This window comes from Mus caroli, chromosome 17, assembly GCF_900094665.2.
Source record: "Mus caroli chromosome 17, CAROLI_EIJ_v1.1, whole genome shotgun sequence".
NCBI classification, from domain to species: Eukaryota; Metazoa; Chordata; class Mammalia; order Rodentia; family Muridae; genus Mus; species Mus caroli.
In genome coordinates, this window is record NC_034586.1 from 32,655,986 (window position 1) to 32,674,742 (window position 18,757).

General features: G+C 51.1%; 3 protein-coding genes across 10 annotated transcripts in view; 1 reads left to right on the forward strand and 2 right to left on the reverse strand.

The window, feature by feature from the left end:
* The first annotated feature begins 993 nt into the window (after window positions 1-993).
* Dhx16 (DEAH-box helicase 16) lies at window positions 994-12,667 on the forward strand. Its single transcript, XM_021185770.1, has 20 exons — window positions 994-1,001; window positions 1,222-1,488; window positions 1,602-1,767; window positions 1,986-2,042; window positions 2,410-2,664; window positions 2,814-3,017; window positions 3,102-3,293; window positions 3,844-3,954; window positions 4,049-4,164; window positions 5,595-5,805; window positions 5,984-6,082; window positions 6,190-6,342; window positions 7,496-7,636; window positions 7,799-7,961; window positions 8,048-8,166; window positions 8,319-8,386; window positions 9,199-9,361; window positions 9,440-9,601; window positions 10,838-11,011; window positions 12,412-12,667. Exons 1-20 carry the CDS (start codon window positions 994-996, stop codon window positions 12,538-12,540), a joined length of 2,958 nt encoding a protein of 985 aa, XP_021041429.1. The 3' UTR covers window positions 12,541-12,667.
* A 6-nt stretch (window positions 12,668-12,673) lies between these two features.
* Window positions 12,674-17,131, reverse strand: C17H6orf136 (chromosome 17 C6orf136 homolog). Of its 3 annotated transcripts, none has more exons than XM_021150090.2 (6): window positions 16,890-17,131; window positions 15,343-15,744; window positions 14,894-14,982; window positions 14,539-14,739; window positions 13,048-13,117; window positions 12,674-12,963 (listed from the first exon to the last, which is right to left on the reverse strand). In XM_021150090.2, exons 1-6 carry the CDS (start codon window positions 16,959-16,961, stop codon window positions 12,850-12,852), a joined length of 948 nt encoding a protein of 315 aa, XP_021005749.1. In that variant the 5' UTR covers window positions 16,962-17,131; the 3' UTR covers window positions 12,674-12,849. The 3 variants fall into 3 exon arrangements, with proteins under 3 accessions (XP_021005749.1, XP_021005750.1, XP_021005751.1); XM_021150091.2 differs by lacking the exon at window positions 16,890-17,131 and adding an exon at window positions 16,348-16,600; XM_021150092.2 differs by lacking the exon at window positions 16,890-17,131 and adding an exon at window positions 15,841-15,927.
* Window positions 17,132-17,294: 163 nt separating this feature from the next.
* Atat1 (alpha tubulin acetyltransferase 1) overlaps window positions 17,295-18,757 on the reverse strand; it is a 12,459-nt gene continuing 10,996 nt past the window's right edge. For 3 of the 6 annotated variants that reach the window (XM_021150084.1, XM_021150083.1, XM_021150087.2), the window contains 3 exons: window positions 18,104-18,183; window positions 17,971-18,013; window positions 17,295-17,615 (listed from right to left, as the gene is read on the reverse strand). In XM_021150084.1, the coding sequence (XP_021005743.1) occupies window positions 17,441-17,615; window positions 17,971-18,013; window positions 18,104-18,183 (298 nt within the window). In that variant the 3' untranslated portion in view covers window positions 17,295-17,440. Of the gene's footprint in view, window positions 17,616-17,970; window positions 18,066-18,103; window positions 18,184-18,757 lie in introns of those variants that run through there. The other 3 variants (XM_021150085.2, XM_029470849.1, XM_029470850.1) reach the window with 3 other exon arrangements.

The window sequence follows — 18,757 nt, forward strand, 5'->3', positions numbered from 1 at the left end:
CACGCCTTTAATCCCAGCACTCGGGAGGCAGAGGCAGGCGGATTTCTGAGTTCGAGGCCAGCCTGGTCTATAAAGTGAGTTCCAGGACAGCCAGGACTATACAGAGAAACCCGGTCTCGAAAAAACCAAAAAAAAAAAAAAAAAAAAAAAAAAAAAAAAAAAAAAAAAAAAAAAAAAAAAAAGAACTTGCAGCGAGCCTCCCTGGTAGTGGCGTGACAGAGAGACCTTTCTTTCTTGGTTCCGTCCACCATTTAATTTTTTCCCTCTGTTATCTAGATATCGTGCTAGGTGCTGGGTGTATACAGGTCTGTGGAGAAGACTCAAGAGAGGGGAATCTACATACATTTTTAAGCTAGAGCCTTTGTTAGTTTACAGCACATACCCCAGGCCTAAGGATGTAGGTTAGTTAGTAGAATGTCTGTCTAGCATACAGTAAGCCTTGGGTTCAATCCCCAGCGCTGGGAAAGAGTCACTGAGAACAGAGCTAGGAGAATTAGCATTTAGGAAATAGGATCGAGGCTGGGGAAGGATGGCTTAGCAGTTAAGACCCCTTCTTGTGCATCTGGAAGACTTGAGTTCAGTTCTCAGCAACCAGGCTTAGTGGCACCCAACCATCTGTAATTCCAGCTCCAAGGAGATCAGAGGGCTTCTGGCCTTTGCCAGGTACCCCATACATATAAATAAATGAAAGATAAATCGTGAAAAGAAAATGGGTTTTAGAACGTAAACTACTTAAGCTCAGAACCGATACTTTAAAAAAAAAAAAAATTCTATCGTGGGGCCAGAAGAGATGGCTCAGGAATTAAGACCACTTGCTGTTCCTGCAGAGGGACCAGGTTCAATTTCTAGCACCCACGTGGCATCTCACGACTGTAACTCCAGTTCCATGAGATTCAACACCCTCACACACAGCACACGTTGCAGGCTGAACACCAGTGCACATAAAAATAAAAGTAAGTCATTAAAATTAGGAAGAAGTTCTATTTCGTGCATATGCCCATGTGAGGCTGTCAGCGTACAGCCTGTGAGTGCCGGTTCTTTCCCTCCACCACGGCATGGCTTTCAGTCATTGTTTGCTCAGTGGATTCCTAGAAGGATGTTCAGAAGCTGCAGAGCCCTGTTGAGCTGTGACCGTAGAACAAGACCACGAAGAAGAGAAAGATGGAGACAGGCTTTAGATAAAGTAACCCGTTTGTAGGCAAATGAGGGTACCGAGGTCAGGAGCTGTCATATCTACCGGCAGGTGCCACGGAAGGCTGTGGTGGAAAAGCCAGCTCGGGTAGCTGAGCGAGAGGCCCGAGCCCTGCTAGAGAAAAACCGGTCTTATAAGTTGTTGGAAGACAGCGAGAGCGGCGAGGAGGCAGTGGGTAGTAACGGGAGCAGCCTCCAGAAGAAGCGGAAGAGACGGAAACACCTCAGAAAGAAACACCAGGAGGACGAGGAGGAAGAGGAGGAAGAGGTTTCCGAGTCAGGGAAGAGGAAGACAGGGTAAGTCAGGAGGAAGGAGAGGGGGTTGGAGCAGGCTGTCGTCTGTGGGGATGCTAAGCTTTCTCGGTACCCCCCCCCCCTTTGATACACTGGGCTGGGTTTGCTGGGTTCAGGGGGAGTAAATCACCCACGGAGGAGAAGCCAGCCTCAGAGGATGAATGGGAAAGGACGGAGCGTGAGCGTCTCCAGGACTTGGAAGAACGGGATGCCTTTGCAGAGCGGGTTCGGCAACGGGACAAGGACCGGACCCGGAATGTCCTGGAACGGTCAGATAAGAAGGTGAGCTGAAGAGAGTCAGTCAGGTAAGTCTGGATTTGACTGCAGAGTTGTCTCTGGGAATTGCCACTTGGGTTCCTCGTGGGCTCACTGGCTAAGGTTCTCCCTGTCTGGTTGAGATCAACAGAGGTTCTCCACTGAGGAGGGGCAGCGAAGGACATTAGTCATCCTGACAGCAATGGTATCTTTGGCCTCACATCCCTTTACATGATTTCTTCTAGGCTTATGAAGAGGCTCAGAAGCGCCTCAAGATGGCTGAGGAAGATCGGAAAGCCATGGTGAGACCCTGGGTTCAAAAAGCAGTGTCTGAAGACAAAGATGGCTGGCTGGAGTGGTCGCCCGTAGCAGGAAGGGTCACAGAGGGAGTGTGCAGAGATGTGTCTGGGTGGTCAGGCTCTAGAGGAGAGGGGCCTGCCTGACAGGAACCGGAAAAGAGTGGACTTGAGTTGTAGAAGGAGAAAGCTACAAATCCTCTTGCCTTGGTAGAATCAAGTCATTGTGTCTCTGAGACTTGATGAAACACAAAATAGCTAGCACCAAAAGGCCCCACAGCCTCCTCTTTGGAGTTTTTCACACTCTGAGTGTGCAGGGAGCAGTGTTTCAGTGCTGGTAGGATGAGGATTTGACTGTCCCTTCCTGACCCAGGTCCCTGAGCTCCGTAAGAAGTCTCGTCGGGAATACCTGGCGAAGCGGGAGCGAGAAAAACTGGAGGACCTGGAGGCGGAACTGGCTGATGAGGAGGTCCTGTTTGGAGACGTGGAGCTGAGCCGCCATGAGCGCAGGGAGCTCAAGTACAAGCGACGTGTGCGGGACCTGGCTCGGGAGTACCGGGCAGCCGGAGAGCAGGAGAAACTGGAGGCCACTAATCGCTACCACATGCCCAAGGAGACCCGAGGGCAGGTGAGGGAAACCCTGCCTGCGCGTGGGAGAGGCGGCACGATGGCTAGTCCTTCCCCTCTCCCGTTCATAGCTGGTAGAAGCAGTGGTGGGGAGGACCCGGGCAGCCCTGGCCACTCTTAAGTTTTCCCTGCTCCTGTCTCTCTCCATAGCCAGCTCGAGCTGTGGACATCGTTGAGGAGGAATCGGGTGCGCCGGGAGAGGAGCAGCGGCGCTGGGAGGAGGCCCAGCTGGGTGCTGCATCCCTGAAGTTTGGAGCCCGAGATGCTGCTGCGCAGGAGGCCAAGTACCAGCTGGTGCTGGAGGAGGACGAGACCATCGAGTTTGTCCGTGCTGCTCAGCTCCAGGGTGACGAGGTGAGAGGGAGAAAGAGTCTGGGATGCTGACTCGAGGGCCTCTAAAGGTGGTGGGGACCTCACCATCCCTGTCCCCATCCCCAGGAGCCGTCAGGCCCGCCCCTGTCAGCCCAGGCCCAGCAGAAGGAGTCTATCCAGGCCGTGCGCCGCAGCCTGCCCGTGTTCCCCTTTCGAGAGGAGCTACTGACCGCCATTGCCAACCATCAGGTCCTCATCATCGAAGGCGAGACTGGCTCCGGAAAGACCACACAGATCCCACAGTACCTCTTTGAGGAGGTCAGTCATTACAGTGTGGCCCAGGCCTTGAGTCAGTCCTGACAGACACCCTTTGTGTCCCATCCTTTCTGCTAAGTCATGAGGCTTTTGAGACTGACGAGGACACTCTCTCTGTCATTTTGTTCTCCCTGCCGTCACATTCACGCCTGATATGAGTTAAGCACGTACTGGTCTCCCATGAGAGCAGGGAGATGGATATCATAGATTTGACCCTCTTGGGCTTCCATCCTGCATGACCTCGGCCCCGCTTTCCCTCTGCAGGGGCCAGAGAAGTAAGAGTGAAAGCCTTGTTTTCCTACTATTTGACCTCTTGTCTCCCATTGCTTCTGGGTATGCCCCAGCCAGTCTGTCCCTGGTCAGTTCAAGTCTAGCAGAGCCCTGGTTGTAAGCAAAGGTCTGCAGGACCGATGCAGCATCCCCTGGGGCCCTTGGTTTCTATCTTGCCTGTCCTTCTCCGGCTTCCATCTTCTGTCTGTTCTCTTTTCCCTGCCTTGCCTGGCTCAGGACAGCATGTCTAGCAGAAGAATAACCCTTTCTTCTCTCCTTTTAGGGTTACACAAAGAAGGGCATGAAGATTGCTTGCACCCAGCCCCGGAGAGTGGCGGCTATGAGTGTGGCAGCCCGAGTGGCCCGGGAGATGGGTGTGAAGCTTGGGAATGAGGTGAGGTCTTTGGGGATTCATGAAGTTGCTCACATTGCCCCGCACCTCCGGTCTGGGCATTGGACATTCCAACCTCCTGACTGTCTATGACCAGGTGGGCTACAGCATCCGGTTTGAGGACTGCACATCAGAGCGAACTGTTCTCCGCTACATGACAGATGGAATGCTACTCCGGGAGTTCCTCTCTGAGCCTGACCTTGCAAGTTACAGGTGTGTGCGTGCCTGCGAGCCTCTCATGAGATGCCCACCTCACTGCCTCACTACCGACTCCCCTCAGAGATTCCTTTAAACTCTCTTTATTCCAGTGGGGCCAGTTGGCCATTATTATTTATTTATTATATGTAATTACACTGTAGCTGTCTTCAGACACACCAGAAGAGGGCATCAAATTTCGTGACGGATGGTTGTGAGCCACCTTGTGGTTGCTGGGCTTTGAACTCAGGACCTTTGGAAGAGCAGTCGGCGCTCTTAACTGCTGAGCCATCTCACCAGCCCCCTTTGTTTGTTTGTTTGTTTTTTTTTTAAGATTTATTTATTATTATATGTTAGTACATTTTAGCTGTCTTCAGACACACCAGAAGAGGGAGTCAGATCTCATTACGGATGGGATTTGAACCCAGAATCTTCGGAAGAGCAGTCAGTGCTCTTAACCGCTGAGCTATCTTTCCAGCCCCATGATTTTAATGTTTTGAGACTGGGTTTCACTGTAGCCCAGGCTGGCCTGGAGTACACTATGTAACCTTAGCTGGCCTCAGTCTTGTGGATCTCAGCAAGCAAGATTGTGAGATTTCAAGCAAAAGCCACCATGCCACCCCCTGTTTGCTTTAAGGTCTTAGTTCCACTTCTTCCAGTAAGAATAGCAGTCTCTTGACTGATCCAGAGATAGCTGACTTGTTCCAACCCTAGATTAAAGGAATCTGGACTCTTCCCTGCCTTTCTTTTATGTATTGAAAAAAATTTTGTGTGTATATGTATTTATGAGTGTGCATGTATGTATATGTATATGTGTATGTATGTATATGTATGTGTGTATATATGTGTAAGTGTATATATGTGTGTACATGTGTGTATGAATGTGTGTGCATGTGTGTATTTGCATGTATGTGTATATATATGTATGTGCATGTATGTGTATATGTGTAAGTGTATGTGTGTGCATGTGTGTATGAATGTGTGTGTATATATATGTATGAGCATGTGTGTATGTATGTATATATGTATATGTGCATGTATGTATATATATATATATATGTATGGCATGTATGTGTGTATATATGTATGCATGTGTGCACATGTAGAGGATCAGAAGACAGCTTGGAGGAGTCAGTTCTGTCCTTTTACTATGTGCAAGTGTTCAAGGGATCAAACTCCGTCAGCTGGCTTGGTGGCCAACACGTTTACTGCTGAGCTATGTTACCAGCCCCATCGCGACTGCTTTTCTTGTCCAATGCCCAGATGGGCCACAGATCACGGAATCCCCACCACCATGCTCACCACCTGCCCAAATGACATAATTGGAATGCTTGACTTCTCCCTAGCCTCCCCTCACCTTAGGTCCCTCCATCCCTCCCTTTGGTCCAGCTCTGCACTGCTAAGTCCACTGTCCCTTCTCCCTCACCACTCTCCTACTTCCTCCCCAGTGTGGTGATGGTGGATGAAGCTCATGAGCGGACCTTGCACACAGACATTCTCTTTGGATTGATCAAAGACGTCGCTAGATTCCGACCTGAGCTCAAGGTCCTGGTGGCTTCAGCCACACTGGATACTGCCCGGTTTTCTGCCTTCTTTGATGACGCCCCTGTCTTCAGAATCCCTGGACGCAGGTTTCCAGTTGACATCTTCTATACCAAGGTGCCCCTTGGGAGGATGGGCTTTAGTGTGAGGCACAGGAGCTGGGGCTGGTTTAGGAGAATGTCCCAAGGGAAGGGTCTAGTGGACACCCAGAGAGGGGTGGGATAAAAGATGCTGAGCAGGAACAAGAGCCTCAGCAAGTGGCCCTTCTGTGACCCTGTATCTTCCTCCTTCCTAGGCCCCAGAGGCTGACTACCTGGAAGCCTGTGTTGTGTCGGTGCTGCAGATCCACGTGACCCAGCCCCCTGGAGATATACTGGTGTTCCTGACGGGACAGGTGTCTACTGTGGTGGGAAGTGGTTGGAGTGTTTCAGGGGAGGATGGGCCTGCTGTGTGGATCCTGTGACTTACTAGAGGTCTCCTGCCATCCTGCTCCACATTCAGGAGGAGATTGAGGCTGCCTGTGAGATGCTCCAGGACCGCTGCCGCAGGCTGGGCTCCAAGATCCGGGAGCTCCTGGTGCTGCCCATTTATGCCAACCTGCCCTCAGACATGCAGGCTCGCATCTTCCAGCCCACACCCCCTGGGGCCAGGAAGGTCAGTGAGAGAAACCTTACCCTTCCTCCTGCACCACACACAGCCAAGGCATGTGCTGTCCCCTTCGTCCCAAGTTGTTTGCCTGGCTATTTGGACACAGCTGAGGAGCAACCAGGCCCTGGCCTTCCAGCTGGAGAGAGATGAAATAAATATTAGCTGAGAGATACAAGCTTTAAGTTCAGTGTATGTCAGGACATACTTAATATTGGACCGTTGAGAAAACTGGCTGGGGAAGTCCTAGAGGAAAGCTGAGGTGTGTTTGAAGTCCAAGAGGAGTGAGTTTAGGAGTTTCAGATGCTGTAGACAAAGCTGAGTCAGCCAAAGGCCAGGACAGAGCTGTTGTAGTGTTCAGACTTTAGACAGGCAAATGGCAACCAAAAGGTTTTAGAGATAAGACTCTCACTGAACAACTATGTATTGAGGGTCTGGAGCTGGGGTTTGAGTGGTCAGGCACTTAACCAGCATGGGGGAGGCCCCGGCGTCAAGGCCCAGTACATGCTGCACGGGGAGAGGGCCGAGGCAAGGATCCACCATGTGCACCAGAGGACTTGCAGTCTGATGGGAGGAGGCTGGGCGTGTAAGAGATGCGGGCAGCATGGGAAGTCTGTGGAGAGGAGGAACAGACTTTCTCGAGTGGTGGGAGGCTGCCCCATAAACGGCGGCAGGGTAGAGTAGAGGAAGGAGGAGGGAGGACTGCTCTGCTGAGGGGAGGAGAGCTGCTGCAGAGCATCTCACAGAAGGATGAGCACTCGGAGGGAGGGCTGGGATGAGCACAGGGTGTGAGCTGTGATCAGACATGCAGCTAGGGGTGAGGTCGTCCAGGCATAGATGGAGTTCTGTGGTTGGACCTGGGTGTGAATTGATAGGTTTACATGTTTTAAAGGGAGCACTCTGCATGCTGTGTGACAGAAGCAGGGAGGGGAGCAAGGAGGCTGCTGTCAGAAGTGAGACATGAGGGCAGATAAATGCGACATGCAGCCCTGAATTCAGTGTTGTTTCTTTATCGTGCCCCTGCTGACTGCCAGCCCTGCCTGCCTGTCACCTCATCTCCTGATGTGGACACAGCCTCCCTGGGCCCTACCCTCCCTACATCGTGCTTTCTCAGGCTGTCCAGGTGGGCTGGGTCCCCGGGTGACGCTATCCTCTCACTTAGGTGGTTGTGGCAACAAACATTGCAGAAACTTCCCTCACCATCGAAGGCATCATCTATGTGCTGGACCCAGGGTTCTGCAAGCAGAAGAGCTACAACCCTCGTACAGGCATGGAGTCACTCACGGTCACACCCTGCAGCAAGGTCAGCCCAGAGGGGGACACATACCACCCCGCCCCCGAGAAAGCTGGCTTCCCAAGTAACGGTTGAGGATGGGGATTATCACTTAACATACTTCTGAGTTAACACTGACCAGGCGTGTGTGTGTGTGTGTGTGTGTGTGTGTGGCCTCTCCTTTCTTTCTAGGCTTCAGCCAATCAGCGGGCTGGCCGTGCAGGTCGAGTGGCTGCCGGGAAGTGCTTCCGCCTGTATACGGCCTGGGCCTATCAGCATGAGCTAGAGGAGACCACTGTTCCTGAGATACAGAGGACAAGCCTGGGCAACGTTGTGCTGCTGCTAAAGAGCTTAGGTGATCGGGCTGCCCAAGTCCTTGATTGGGCACTGGAATGCCTGGGACCTGTGCCGCACTCTCTCGTTCTTTATTCCTTTCCCCAGGGATCCATGACCTGATGCACTTTGACTTCCTGGACCCTCCTCCATATGAGACCCTGCTGCTGGCTTTGGAGCAGCTTTATGCCCTTGGTGCCCTCAACCACCTTGGAGAACTCACCACGGTGAGCCAGCGGCAGCACAGGCTGGGACAGTATGTAGGAGACATCGGATGGCCCCAGGGACCCCTGGGGGAGGGTGTGTGTGTGCCAAGGCCTTCTGTAATGGTGGAAGGAATCGGAGGGAAGCCGGCCTCACCTTTCCCTTTTCTTTTTAGTCTGGTCGAAAGATGGCAGAGCTGCCTGTGGATCCCATGTTGTCTAAAATGATCTTGGCCTCGGAGAAGTAAGTCCTCCCACCCACCCAGGTCCTGGCACAAGCTGGTCATGCTTCCTCACCTCAAGTATCCTCTCTCTCTCCTTGACTCTTTATCATGCTGTTACTGGTTTTGTTTGGTTGGTTTTAGTAAATATTGTTTAAGAAGTCTTACCATCCCTTATGAGGCCCAGGTGAATCACTGTCCTGTACCTTACAGTGATTGTTGGTGGGCACAATGGTTAGTGCAGCTACAACCCAGAGACAAGCAGTCATGGCAGAGGCAGAGGGGCAGAGGGGCAGGGGGGCAAGGGGGCAGGGGGGCAGAGGGGGAGGGGCAGAGGCAGAGGCAGAGGCAGGCGGATCCCTGAGGTCTAGGCCAGCCAGAGCTACATAGTAAGACCCTGCCTCAGAAAACAAACCAATTAATAAAGTAAAACCCAGGAGCATGGGTGGAAGCAGAAGCCCATGTGTGTGTGATGGGTGCTGGGAAGGCTGCAGCTTCTAAAACTTGATTCTTAGGTCTGTATGGGACCGCCTTTAAACAACATCCGGGTTGGGCAATGGCTCGATGGCTCAGTGGTTAAAAACACTAGTTGCTCTTGCAGTGGATCCAAGTTCAATTCCCAACAGTCACATGGTGGCTCACAACCATCTGTTACTCCAGTTCTTCTCACTTCCTTGGGCATGTGGCATACATGCAGGCAAAACTTTTATACACATACAGCAAGTCTTAGAAAAGAAGATGTCCCCCTGCTGTGTTTGGGATCAGGATCTGTGTCTGCTCTCATTTGGGTTTTGCTGTTTCTCTTTGGCTTTATCCTCTTCCTACCCTGCTCAAGGTACAGCTGTTCAGAAGAGATCCTGACCGTGGCTGCTATGCTGTCTGTCAACAATTCCATCTTCTACCGGCCCAAGGATAAGGTCGTCCATGCCGACAATGCCCGTGTCAACTTCTTCCTCCCTGGTGGGGACCACCTGGTTCTGCTAAATGTGTACACACAGGTCACTGGGCAAGTGGGAGTTTGGGAAGTCTGGGGGATTTGAGTCCTGCTGTGTACTTAAGGCCCTTCATCTTCACAGTGGGCTGAGAGTGGCTACTCTTCCCAATGGTGCTATGAAAACTTTGTACAGTTCAGATCCATGCGCCGAGCCAGGGATGTGCGGGAACAACTGGAGGGGCTCTTGGAGCGTGTGGAAGTTGGTTTGACTTCTTGTCAAGGTGACTACGTTCGTGTGCGAAAGGTCAGTGTTTTTGATGTTGTTGTTTTCTTGTTTCTCCTATTGTCTCTTCTTTTTGTTTTTTTCAAGTCAGGGTTTCTTTGTGCAGCTCTGGCCGTCCTGGAACTCACTCTGAAGGCCAAACTGACCTTAAACTCAGAGACCCACCTGCCTCTGCTTCCCGTGCTCTGGGTTTAAAGGCGTGCGCCATCATCACCTGGCATCCCGTCTTTTCTTTCATGTGTATGTGTAAGTGCATGTGTAAGTCAATGGACAACCTGCAGGAGTCACTTTGTTGTGTGACAAAACTTTTTCCTGGGGAGATGCTACACACATCTCTCACCCCAGATAGGGAGCCCACGACAGACCAAAGTACAAATACCACCAAAGTCTAACTGGATGAACCAATAAGTTTATTTGGTTTACTTATAGCAATACGGGTGGGGGATTACTGGGTTACTTGCAGAAATGTCTAAACGATAGCATCACCAAAGCCCATCCCAGTATAGGTGGCTGCTCACAAAAGCTGGGAGCCCTGGATCACATCGCACAGCTTCAGGCTCCTCATCACGTTGGAAGGTGTCCTTTCCAAGTGACTTGGTTGGTCTAACCTCTTTTAGCTAACTTCATTGGTTTCTGTTTCTTCCAAGCAGCTGGTCAGATCTCAAGACTGCAGTTTGGCCAGGCATGGTGGAGCACGCCTTTAATCCCAGCACTCAGGAGGCAGAGGCAAAGACTCTGCAGTTTGATTTGTGTGAGGGGGACACAGCACTTATTGCTTTCTCTAGCAGGAAGGGACCTAGTGAATCTGGTCAGTTTCTGGGACTTCCTGAAGCAGGTTAAAGGGCAGTGTGGTATGTTTCAAACTCAGAAGAAACTGTTAATATACTTCATTCATTCACATCACTGCACCTCCAGATTAGCATTTCTTTGTTTGTTTGTTTGTTTTTGGTTTTTCGAGACAGGGTTTCTCTGTGTAGCCCTGGTTGTCCTGGAACTCACTTTGTAGATCAGGCAGGCCTCGAACTCAGAAATTTGCCTGCCTCTGCCTTCCAAGTGCTGGGATTAAAGGTGTGCGGCTTCAGATTAGCATTTCTTGAATCCACTACTAAGGGGCCACAGCAGCTTCCCTGCCTGCGGTCTCTCCAGGGTATTGTTTATTGGAGCCCATTCTTCCCTAGATAGCACATCAAGTGGGTTCTTCACTGAGTCCTCACCTTTTTAGTGGTGCCTGACCTGCTTTTCTTGCCTGCTCCTTAGGCCATCACTTCGGGTTATTTTTACCACACGGCGAGGCTGACTCGGAGCGGCTACCGCACAGTGAAGCAGCAGCAAACAGTGTTTATCCATCCCAACTCCTCTCTCTTTGAACAACAGCCACGCTGGTTGCTCTACCATGAGCTTGTCTTGACCACAAAGGAATTCATGAGACAGGTAAGGGACTAGTGCTTGCTCAGATGTGTGGAAATGGGGGGCAGATGTTGGCATCTTCAATTCATGTGAATGGGACTGGCATGGAATTTAAGGTAGGGTCAAATGTAATCAGATATAAATTAGGTTTAATGTATGCTTGGGATGGAGCTCAGTGGTATAGTCCTCAGCACCATTACAAGTAAATATAGGAAATCTTTTCTCTCAGCTGTCTTCCAAGATCGGATAATTATAACTCAGTAAATATTTGAAGCTGGGCTTGATGGTGTAAGTCTGTAGTCCCTGGTACTCAAGAAGGTAAGGCAGGAGGGTCATCTATTCAAGGCCTATGGAGGCAACTTAGACGCTTCCTCAAAATGAAAGTGTGGGCTGGAGAGATGGCTCAGTGGTTTAGAGCACTCACCGTTCCTGCAGAGGTCCCAGGTTTGGTTCCCAGCACCCACATGGTAGGCAGTTTACAAGTGCATATAGTGCAGCTGCAGGGATCCTGACTTCCTCTGCTGGCCTCTGCAGGCATGGTATCCATGCATAGACACATACATCAAAAGTAAAAACGTAACTGGAGAGATGGATCTTCAGCCAATCTCATTCAGAGCACTGGCTGCTGCCCTTCCACAGGACCCTGGTTCAATTCCCAGCATCCACATGGTAGCTCATCTGCCTGGAACTCCAGTTCCAGGGATCTGACAAGTAGTATACAAACATGTGCAGGCAAAACACCAATGTACATAAAAAATTTTAAAAATATGGACAAAATAGAGGGAGGGCTGAGGAAATTAATGTTTGTATAGCAAGCATGAGGCCCTTGGTTCTGGAATAAATAAAATGTGCACCAAGTATTGGGCCATACCACACATTAAGCAGCTGAAGTCTGTCCTGAGCTGCAGGCTCTTCCTTGCAGGTCTTTCTCAGGCTCACATAAGCGCATGTCAGGGTCAGTCTGCCCTGCTAGTGAGAAGTAGCCAGGTGTCTTCCCTCCCCCCCCCCCCCACACACAGGATTTTTCTGTGTAGCCCTGGTTGTCCTGGAACTCACTTTGTAGACTAGGCTGGCCTCGAACTCAGAAATCCGCCTGCCTCTGCCTCCTGAGTTGTTTTTTTGTTTTTGTCTTTGACCAGGTGTCTTTTTCTTGCCCTGAGTCAGTGGGGAAAGAGGATCCTTTTTAGACCACACAATTAAAATTCTGATTTGAGCCAGGTGTGGTGCATGCCTTTAATCCCAGCATTTGGGAGGCAGAGGCAGGCGGATTTCTGAGTTCGAGGCCAGCCTGGTCTACAAAGTGAGTTTCAGGACAGCCAGGGCTACACAGAGAAACCCTGTCTCGAAAAACCAAAAAAAAAAAAAAAAAAAAAATTCTGATTTGGAAGTAAAGGAACCCTATTGATTTCTGCTCCCTCTTACAGGTACTGGAGATTGAAAGCAGCTGGCTTTTGGAAGTGGCTCCCCACTACTATAAGGCCAAGGAGCTAGAAGATCCCCATGCTAAGAAAATGCCCAAAAAAGTCGGCAAGACACGAGAAGAGCTGGGCTAGAGAGTGACATGGACCAAGCCTTGCAGCTCTTTTTTCCTTCCATACTTTATTTAATATCTAGTAAATAAAATTATTTTTGGAATGAAGTGCATGGGAACTCTGGAACCCAGAGAAAGTGACGTGAAAACCTGCCTTATGTCATTGCTTAAACTTTATTATTTACAAGTTAAATTACACAGCAGCTTTACCCAGCATGATGGAAAGAAGGAAGGAGAGTGGAGGGCGGCGGCTGGCTCTAGACATTCTTGTCCACCCCCACCTCCTTTTGTGCGTAGCAGTCCTCAGTGCAGCCTTTCACCCACATCTGCATCAGGCCTTGGAGCACAGGTGTAGGCTGGGCTCTGGTTCCGACAGCCCCAGGGCCACCAGGGCTCCCACCAGCAGCTTTTTCACAGGCGTCGACGGTGAGTGTGAAGGCATCAGCTGCAGAGACAGGTTAATGGAGGCTGGGGAGGAACACAGACATGTTCTACCCTCCACCCCTCCCAACCCAGGCCCAACACTCACCTTGTCCAGGTGATGGCGACAGATGAGGCCACTGGAATTCAGGTAGAAGGTGGAAAAGGCATCGAAGGTCCTGGGAAGGGGAGAGGCAGTGTGCAGAGGGAGGTAAGCTACAGTCAGACCAGAAGACACTCCACACAACACAAATCTTCCCGGGGCCTGGCAAGCCTGTCTCACCCTTCTTTCATGTGTTTGTGTGTGTTTTCAGTGTCAATAGGCCACCACGAAGACCAAAGATCAGGGCTAAGCTCATGAGTCACTTGGTTCCTCCCAGTTTGTCTTTTTGTTGTTTTAGATTCATGTACAAAGTGTCCATTTTCATTATCCTATTCTTGAACGTGACTTTCCTTCCCCTGCCTCTGTCTGGGTTATCTTCTCGGGGCTGGGCAGCTAAGGACAGAGGACAGGAAATTCTCTTAGGGTGAGGTGTTCCTACTGAGGCTGGCTGTGACTTTGGAGACTTAGCAGAGAGAGGCACAAGGCTCTGTGGCTCCTACCTAGGAACCATCTGGGGGAAGCCAAGGAGCCTAGTACAGAGCAGGACCTGTGTAAGTGCATGTGCCAGGACAGAAGACAATGAACGGTCCTCTCCTCCATCACGTGGGTCCCAGGTACTGAATGGAGGTTGTCAGGCTTAGAAGGCAAGCACTTTTACCCAATGAACCATCTCACCCGCCCAGGTATCAGTCATTTAAATGTTTAAGTACAATGTTAGAGGCTTGAGCCTAATAATTTTGGGGGCTGTACCATCCAGAAACTTAACCAAGTCCTTTACCTAGAGTTAAATTCAGGACACGGTTGTTTTTGCTCATTGGTCTCTGAAGTGAGTTCATGCATCCCAGGCTGGCCTGTAACTCCTGATCCTCCAGGAAGTTCTTTAACAGCTAAGTACTTAACACCCATCAGGCCCAAGTAACATAAGAAACTCAAAGTCAGGGCTGATTTCTTGTTTTAAATTTTATTTAACGTATGTGTGCTCTGCTGCATATATATCTGCCTATCTGAAGAGGGCATCAGATCCCCCTATAGATGGTTGTGAGCCACCATGTGGTTGCTGGGAATTGAATTCATGACCTCTGGAAGAGCAGCCAGTGCTCTTAGCCACTGAAGCCACCTCTCCAGCCCTAGGGCTGATTTCTTAACAGACACAAAAATCCACTAATTTTATGAAAAGCAGGCTGGGCCATTGAGATGGTTGTGTACAGGTACTTGCAGGCAAGCCTGAGGACCTGAGTTCAATCCCCAGGGTGTGCATGGTGGAGGAGAGAACCCATTCTCACAGGCTGAATTCTAAACACTCACTCGCTTTAATGTGTACTACCACATGCACACAAACACGTTATTTTAAAATTTAAAATTTAAAAAGATAGACTAAAAGTCTCTAAAAAGTCTCTACCCTCAGTAAGACGACAGCCAAATCAGGGTAAGTTAAGGACTGCTGAAAGACCAGCAGTGTTAGGGAAGCCACTGTAGTTTCGGCCCCTTCCCTCTTACCGGTAAAGATCCTCTTTATCACGCCTGTAGAAACGCAGGAAGAGCATATGTATGGGCAGACCTATTAGACGCCAGCGAGCTTGCAGGGTCCAGTTCTCAGGGTGGCGGGTCAGCTGTAAAATCTCCAACCGAAACTGTGCAAAATAGTTCCAAACCAGGAAGCGGCAAAGGGTCAGGGACATAACATAAAATGTCCGGCCCCTGTGAGAATAAAGGGACAGGAATGTCAGGACTGCAAAACCGAAACCGATTCTGCCAAGGTGTGGGGGAACGGTCTCAGGAAGCAGCTAGAACCTCTGGGAAAAGGCCTAAGTATTTAGCATGGGTCTTCTCCCTCCCTCATCCCAACTCTCACTTGGTACGAATGTTCAGGATCTCATTGATGAATTCCACATCCATTGAATATATAGTGTAGTCATGGGAGCGAAGGAAGAGGGTGGGAAGCTAGGTGGAAGAAGAAGGCATCAACTCAGCGGGAAAGAAAAGGTCCGGTCTGAGGATATATGTAACTTATTTACTTTTGAGACAGGGTGTGAGGAGCCCAATCTGGCCTTGAGCTTGGAATCCTCTTCCCTCAACCTCCTGAGTATAACCAGCTTGGCTCCTCAGTAATCTATCTTTAGGGTCTTCTAACTTCCACTCATCCTCCCCCACCCCCGCCCCAAGTGAAACGTCACTTTCAATTTAATGGTCCTTAATTCAAACAGGGACACCCTTTCCCCAGGAAGGCATTTCACAGCACAGTAACGAGGACAAGTTAACTGACTAGTCTCCATATTTCCCTGCTACAGATGGGCTGCTTACCTCTTGTCTTAGTCTCTCATGCATGACAGCCAGGTGTTCCTCCATACTCTCATCTCCTGAAGGAGTGGTGGGGGAAGGGTGGGAAGGTCCAGGGGCTTGGAAAGGTATCACAGCCCCAGGATAAGGGCAAGGCGGTCCCTCAAAAAGGCTCCTAAGCCCATCCAGGCAACCGCTGTGCAGCTCCGGGCCTGGTCCCTCCTCCCTCTTTCTCGGAGGAAGAACCATACTCAATGAGTTGAGAGCCTGGGCCTGAGAGAGAGGTGGTGGAGGAGCCTGGGGAAGGCGGTGGGTAGGAGGATGCGAGGGTGGTAGTGACCAGTGAGGAGGAAAAGATGGAGAAGTCGCTGGAGTGGAGTGGGGCCAGAGCGGGGGGAATGGTAGAGGTCGAGGAGAGAGCTGGTCCTAGGGAAAAGAGAACAAAAAGAAAAAAAATCAGACATCTAAGCATGGTGGTCTAGGGGCTACCAAGGATTCCAGGCCAGCCAGGGCTACACAGACCTAGTTTTAAAAACCAAACCAAACAAACAAGAAGTCAGCTCATGCTCCTCCATCCCAGCTGGGCTGGTAAGAAGCTTCAAGTCCTACCTGCAGAAGAGAATTTCCCAGAGGAGAGGGAGACATGAGGAAAGAGCGCCAGAGGACAACAGCACCAGGGCCACCGTCCCCAACTTTAGAAAGAACACCTTTACTTTACACTTATGATCCCATCATTATCCTGGTTTACTGCTCCATGGGAGAAATGATGCGATCTATATATAACATGTGTCATGACTCTGAACTAGAGCTGTGCAGGGCAAAGAACATCCAAGTGAAGGTGTGAATAATTCTGAGTTGACTGTTGGAACCTCTGGCACCCTGCCTGCACCTCAGTTTCCAGTAAATAGAGGAGAGGCCTATATAACAGGATGATGAATGTATAAACTTCGTCACCCATAAAGTAGTACATAAACGGACGCTATTATCATTATATATTACATATATATTATATATTAGCATTTTCTGCACCATTAAATGACAATCGGGCCGATTGCTGAAGGGTGAACTTCTCAGGTCACTAACGCTGCTACTGCAAGGATGGCAGGTCACCCGAGGTCAAGCCTGATTCCAAGTCCCTTGGCGTCCAGGAACCCCAGGGGCAGGGGGACCACGGGGCCTGGCCGAGCCCTCCAGGAGCCTTCCCCGCCGCCGGGGGCGTGGCCGTGCGCCCGCCGTCCCCCAGAGCCCGACCCGGTACAGCGGCCAGCCTTTCGGGCAGGATCGTTCTGCAGGTGCACCACAGGCCCGCAGTTCCGGCCTCTCTGCCCTGCCCTTCAAAGTCACCTCCAGGCACAGGTAAAAACGGCGGGGACCGGGGCCACCAGGGATTGCCGCTCCCCGGACCTCACAGGCAACGCCAGCCCTAGCGGACCCCGCGCCCCTCACACGTGCAGTGCACGGGTGGTCAGGGGCGGCGGGGGGCCTCTGCGCCTGCGCGGCCCGGCGCCCCGCCCCTCGCCCGGCTCTGAGGAGGGTCTCCGCCCGCCCCTCGCCGCCCGCCGCCTCCTTACCTGGGGTCGCGCCTGGTAGGCGCGAAGGCAGGGCCCGAGGCGCCGGGCGGCCCCCGGGCTCGGACGGTACATGCTGTTCCGGGAGTGAACGGGCGCCTCCCGCGTCCCGTCTCCGTCTCCTCGCCCGGCAGCGCGCCCCGGAGCCGGCTTCGTGAAGGGGAAAGGAGGGAGGGGGGGCCGGGGCTAAGGGAGGAAAAAACGGAGACACCGTGCGCCTGCGCACAGCGGGCCCGCAGCAGCCCAGGCGCCGCTACGCGGGAGTGCGCTTGCGCACAGCGGGCCCGGGCGCTCCCAGGGCGCCTGCGCAGCCTCTTGTCAGGCCTAGCAAAATGAGGGGAGGTAGGACTGAATATAGTTTCATGAGAGAGACTGAGGGGCATGTGAATTTGAATAATGACAAGTCACTTTTTGTCGGTAGCTATAGTGATAACAAATAAATACTTTTATTGCTCTGGTTAAAAATAACGATACAAAGGATCTGAGGCTGACAGGCCTGTTGAATGAATGAGTGAATGAATACATCCATACTGAGAACCAAGCTTTGGCCGTGGTTACCAAGGCCTGGTGCTGCGGCGTTCCTGCAGGTTTCGAATGACCCTGGCGTTCATTATGTCCCCACCCACCGTCCAGGACTGGGCGGGTGGCGCCTGGGCCCTTGGAGCACCTGTCTGTGTAGGCTCCTCCCCAGACCCATCCAGTAACAAGACCCGATCTTCACTGGCCGACCTGGTGGGCAGGGAAATGAAGCGTGTGTTAGAGCTGCTAATGGGAATTACGGTGAGACATTCTTCAAGGTTGTGGGTGCAGGGTAATGTACAGACACCTGTTGGGTTCTAAGGCTGGGACAGTTACCACGGTGTCCAAACTTAAGTACTCAGAGCACGGCGGAGGGGACAAACACCAGAATTCAAGCCACAAGAAAGAAGGCTTATATGACGTTAGGCAGAAAGATGTGTGTGTGTGTGTGTGGGGGGGGGAACTGGTATCCAGTTCACACAGACTTAGGAGGAAGCAGGAGGAGTAGTGTTAGGCAGTGTCAGAAGGTGCTGGCAGCTGTTAAGGGGGGAGGTGTAGACCTCACCTATCCTCCGCTTCCTGTTCCCCCTTCTTCCGTTCTTGGTTGCCTGTAAAAATACCAGGCATCTAGGGAGACTGTAGTCGTTATGTGTGTGTGACCTATTTGGTTGGAGAATTAAGAAAAAGTGGCTACTTACCTGTACCCAGGAATGAGGTATTGAATCCCCCATGGCGGCTGTAGTGGCAGCTTTGGGCTACCAGCCCCCAGGGAGTCCCCCTGTAGAAGAAATGGGAGATGAAGGGGAAGAGGCTCAGGATGAAAAGGTGGCATGGAGGGGTCAGAGGAGAAAGGAGGGATAGCGTGGGAACAAAGAAAAAGGGCAGCTACCTCCCCAAAGGATTCTTGTCTAAGACTTCTAGCAAAGGTAGGGGAGGGCTTATTTTATACTTCAAGATTTTCTATACCATCCTGCACTGTTGCTTTACTCTAACTGGGCTGGTGTGTGATGTGATCTAATTAAGTCATAAAAACACTTGGGCATGCAGAAAGGAGCTTGCTGAACCATGGTGCCTGAATGTGTGGTGCCTGAATGTGTGAATTCCCTTAAAATGATTCTTTTAAATATAAGAACTCTCAGGCCACAGTAGCAAGGAAGAAAGGGTAGTTTTTAGAGATGGTTGACCCTGTTGGACTATTATTATGATTGACAGGCTTTCACTCTGTAGCCTTGGCTGGACTGCAACTAGCTATGTAGGCTGGCTTCAAACTCTTACCAGGATCTGCCTACCTCTGCCTCCCAAGGGCTGGGATTAAAGGCTTGTGCCACCATGCCCAGTACCCTATGAGGATT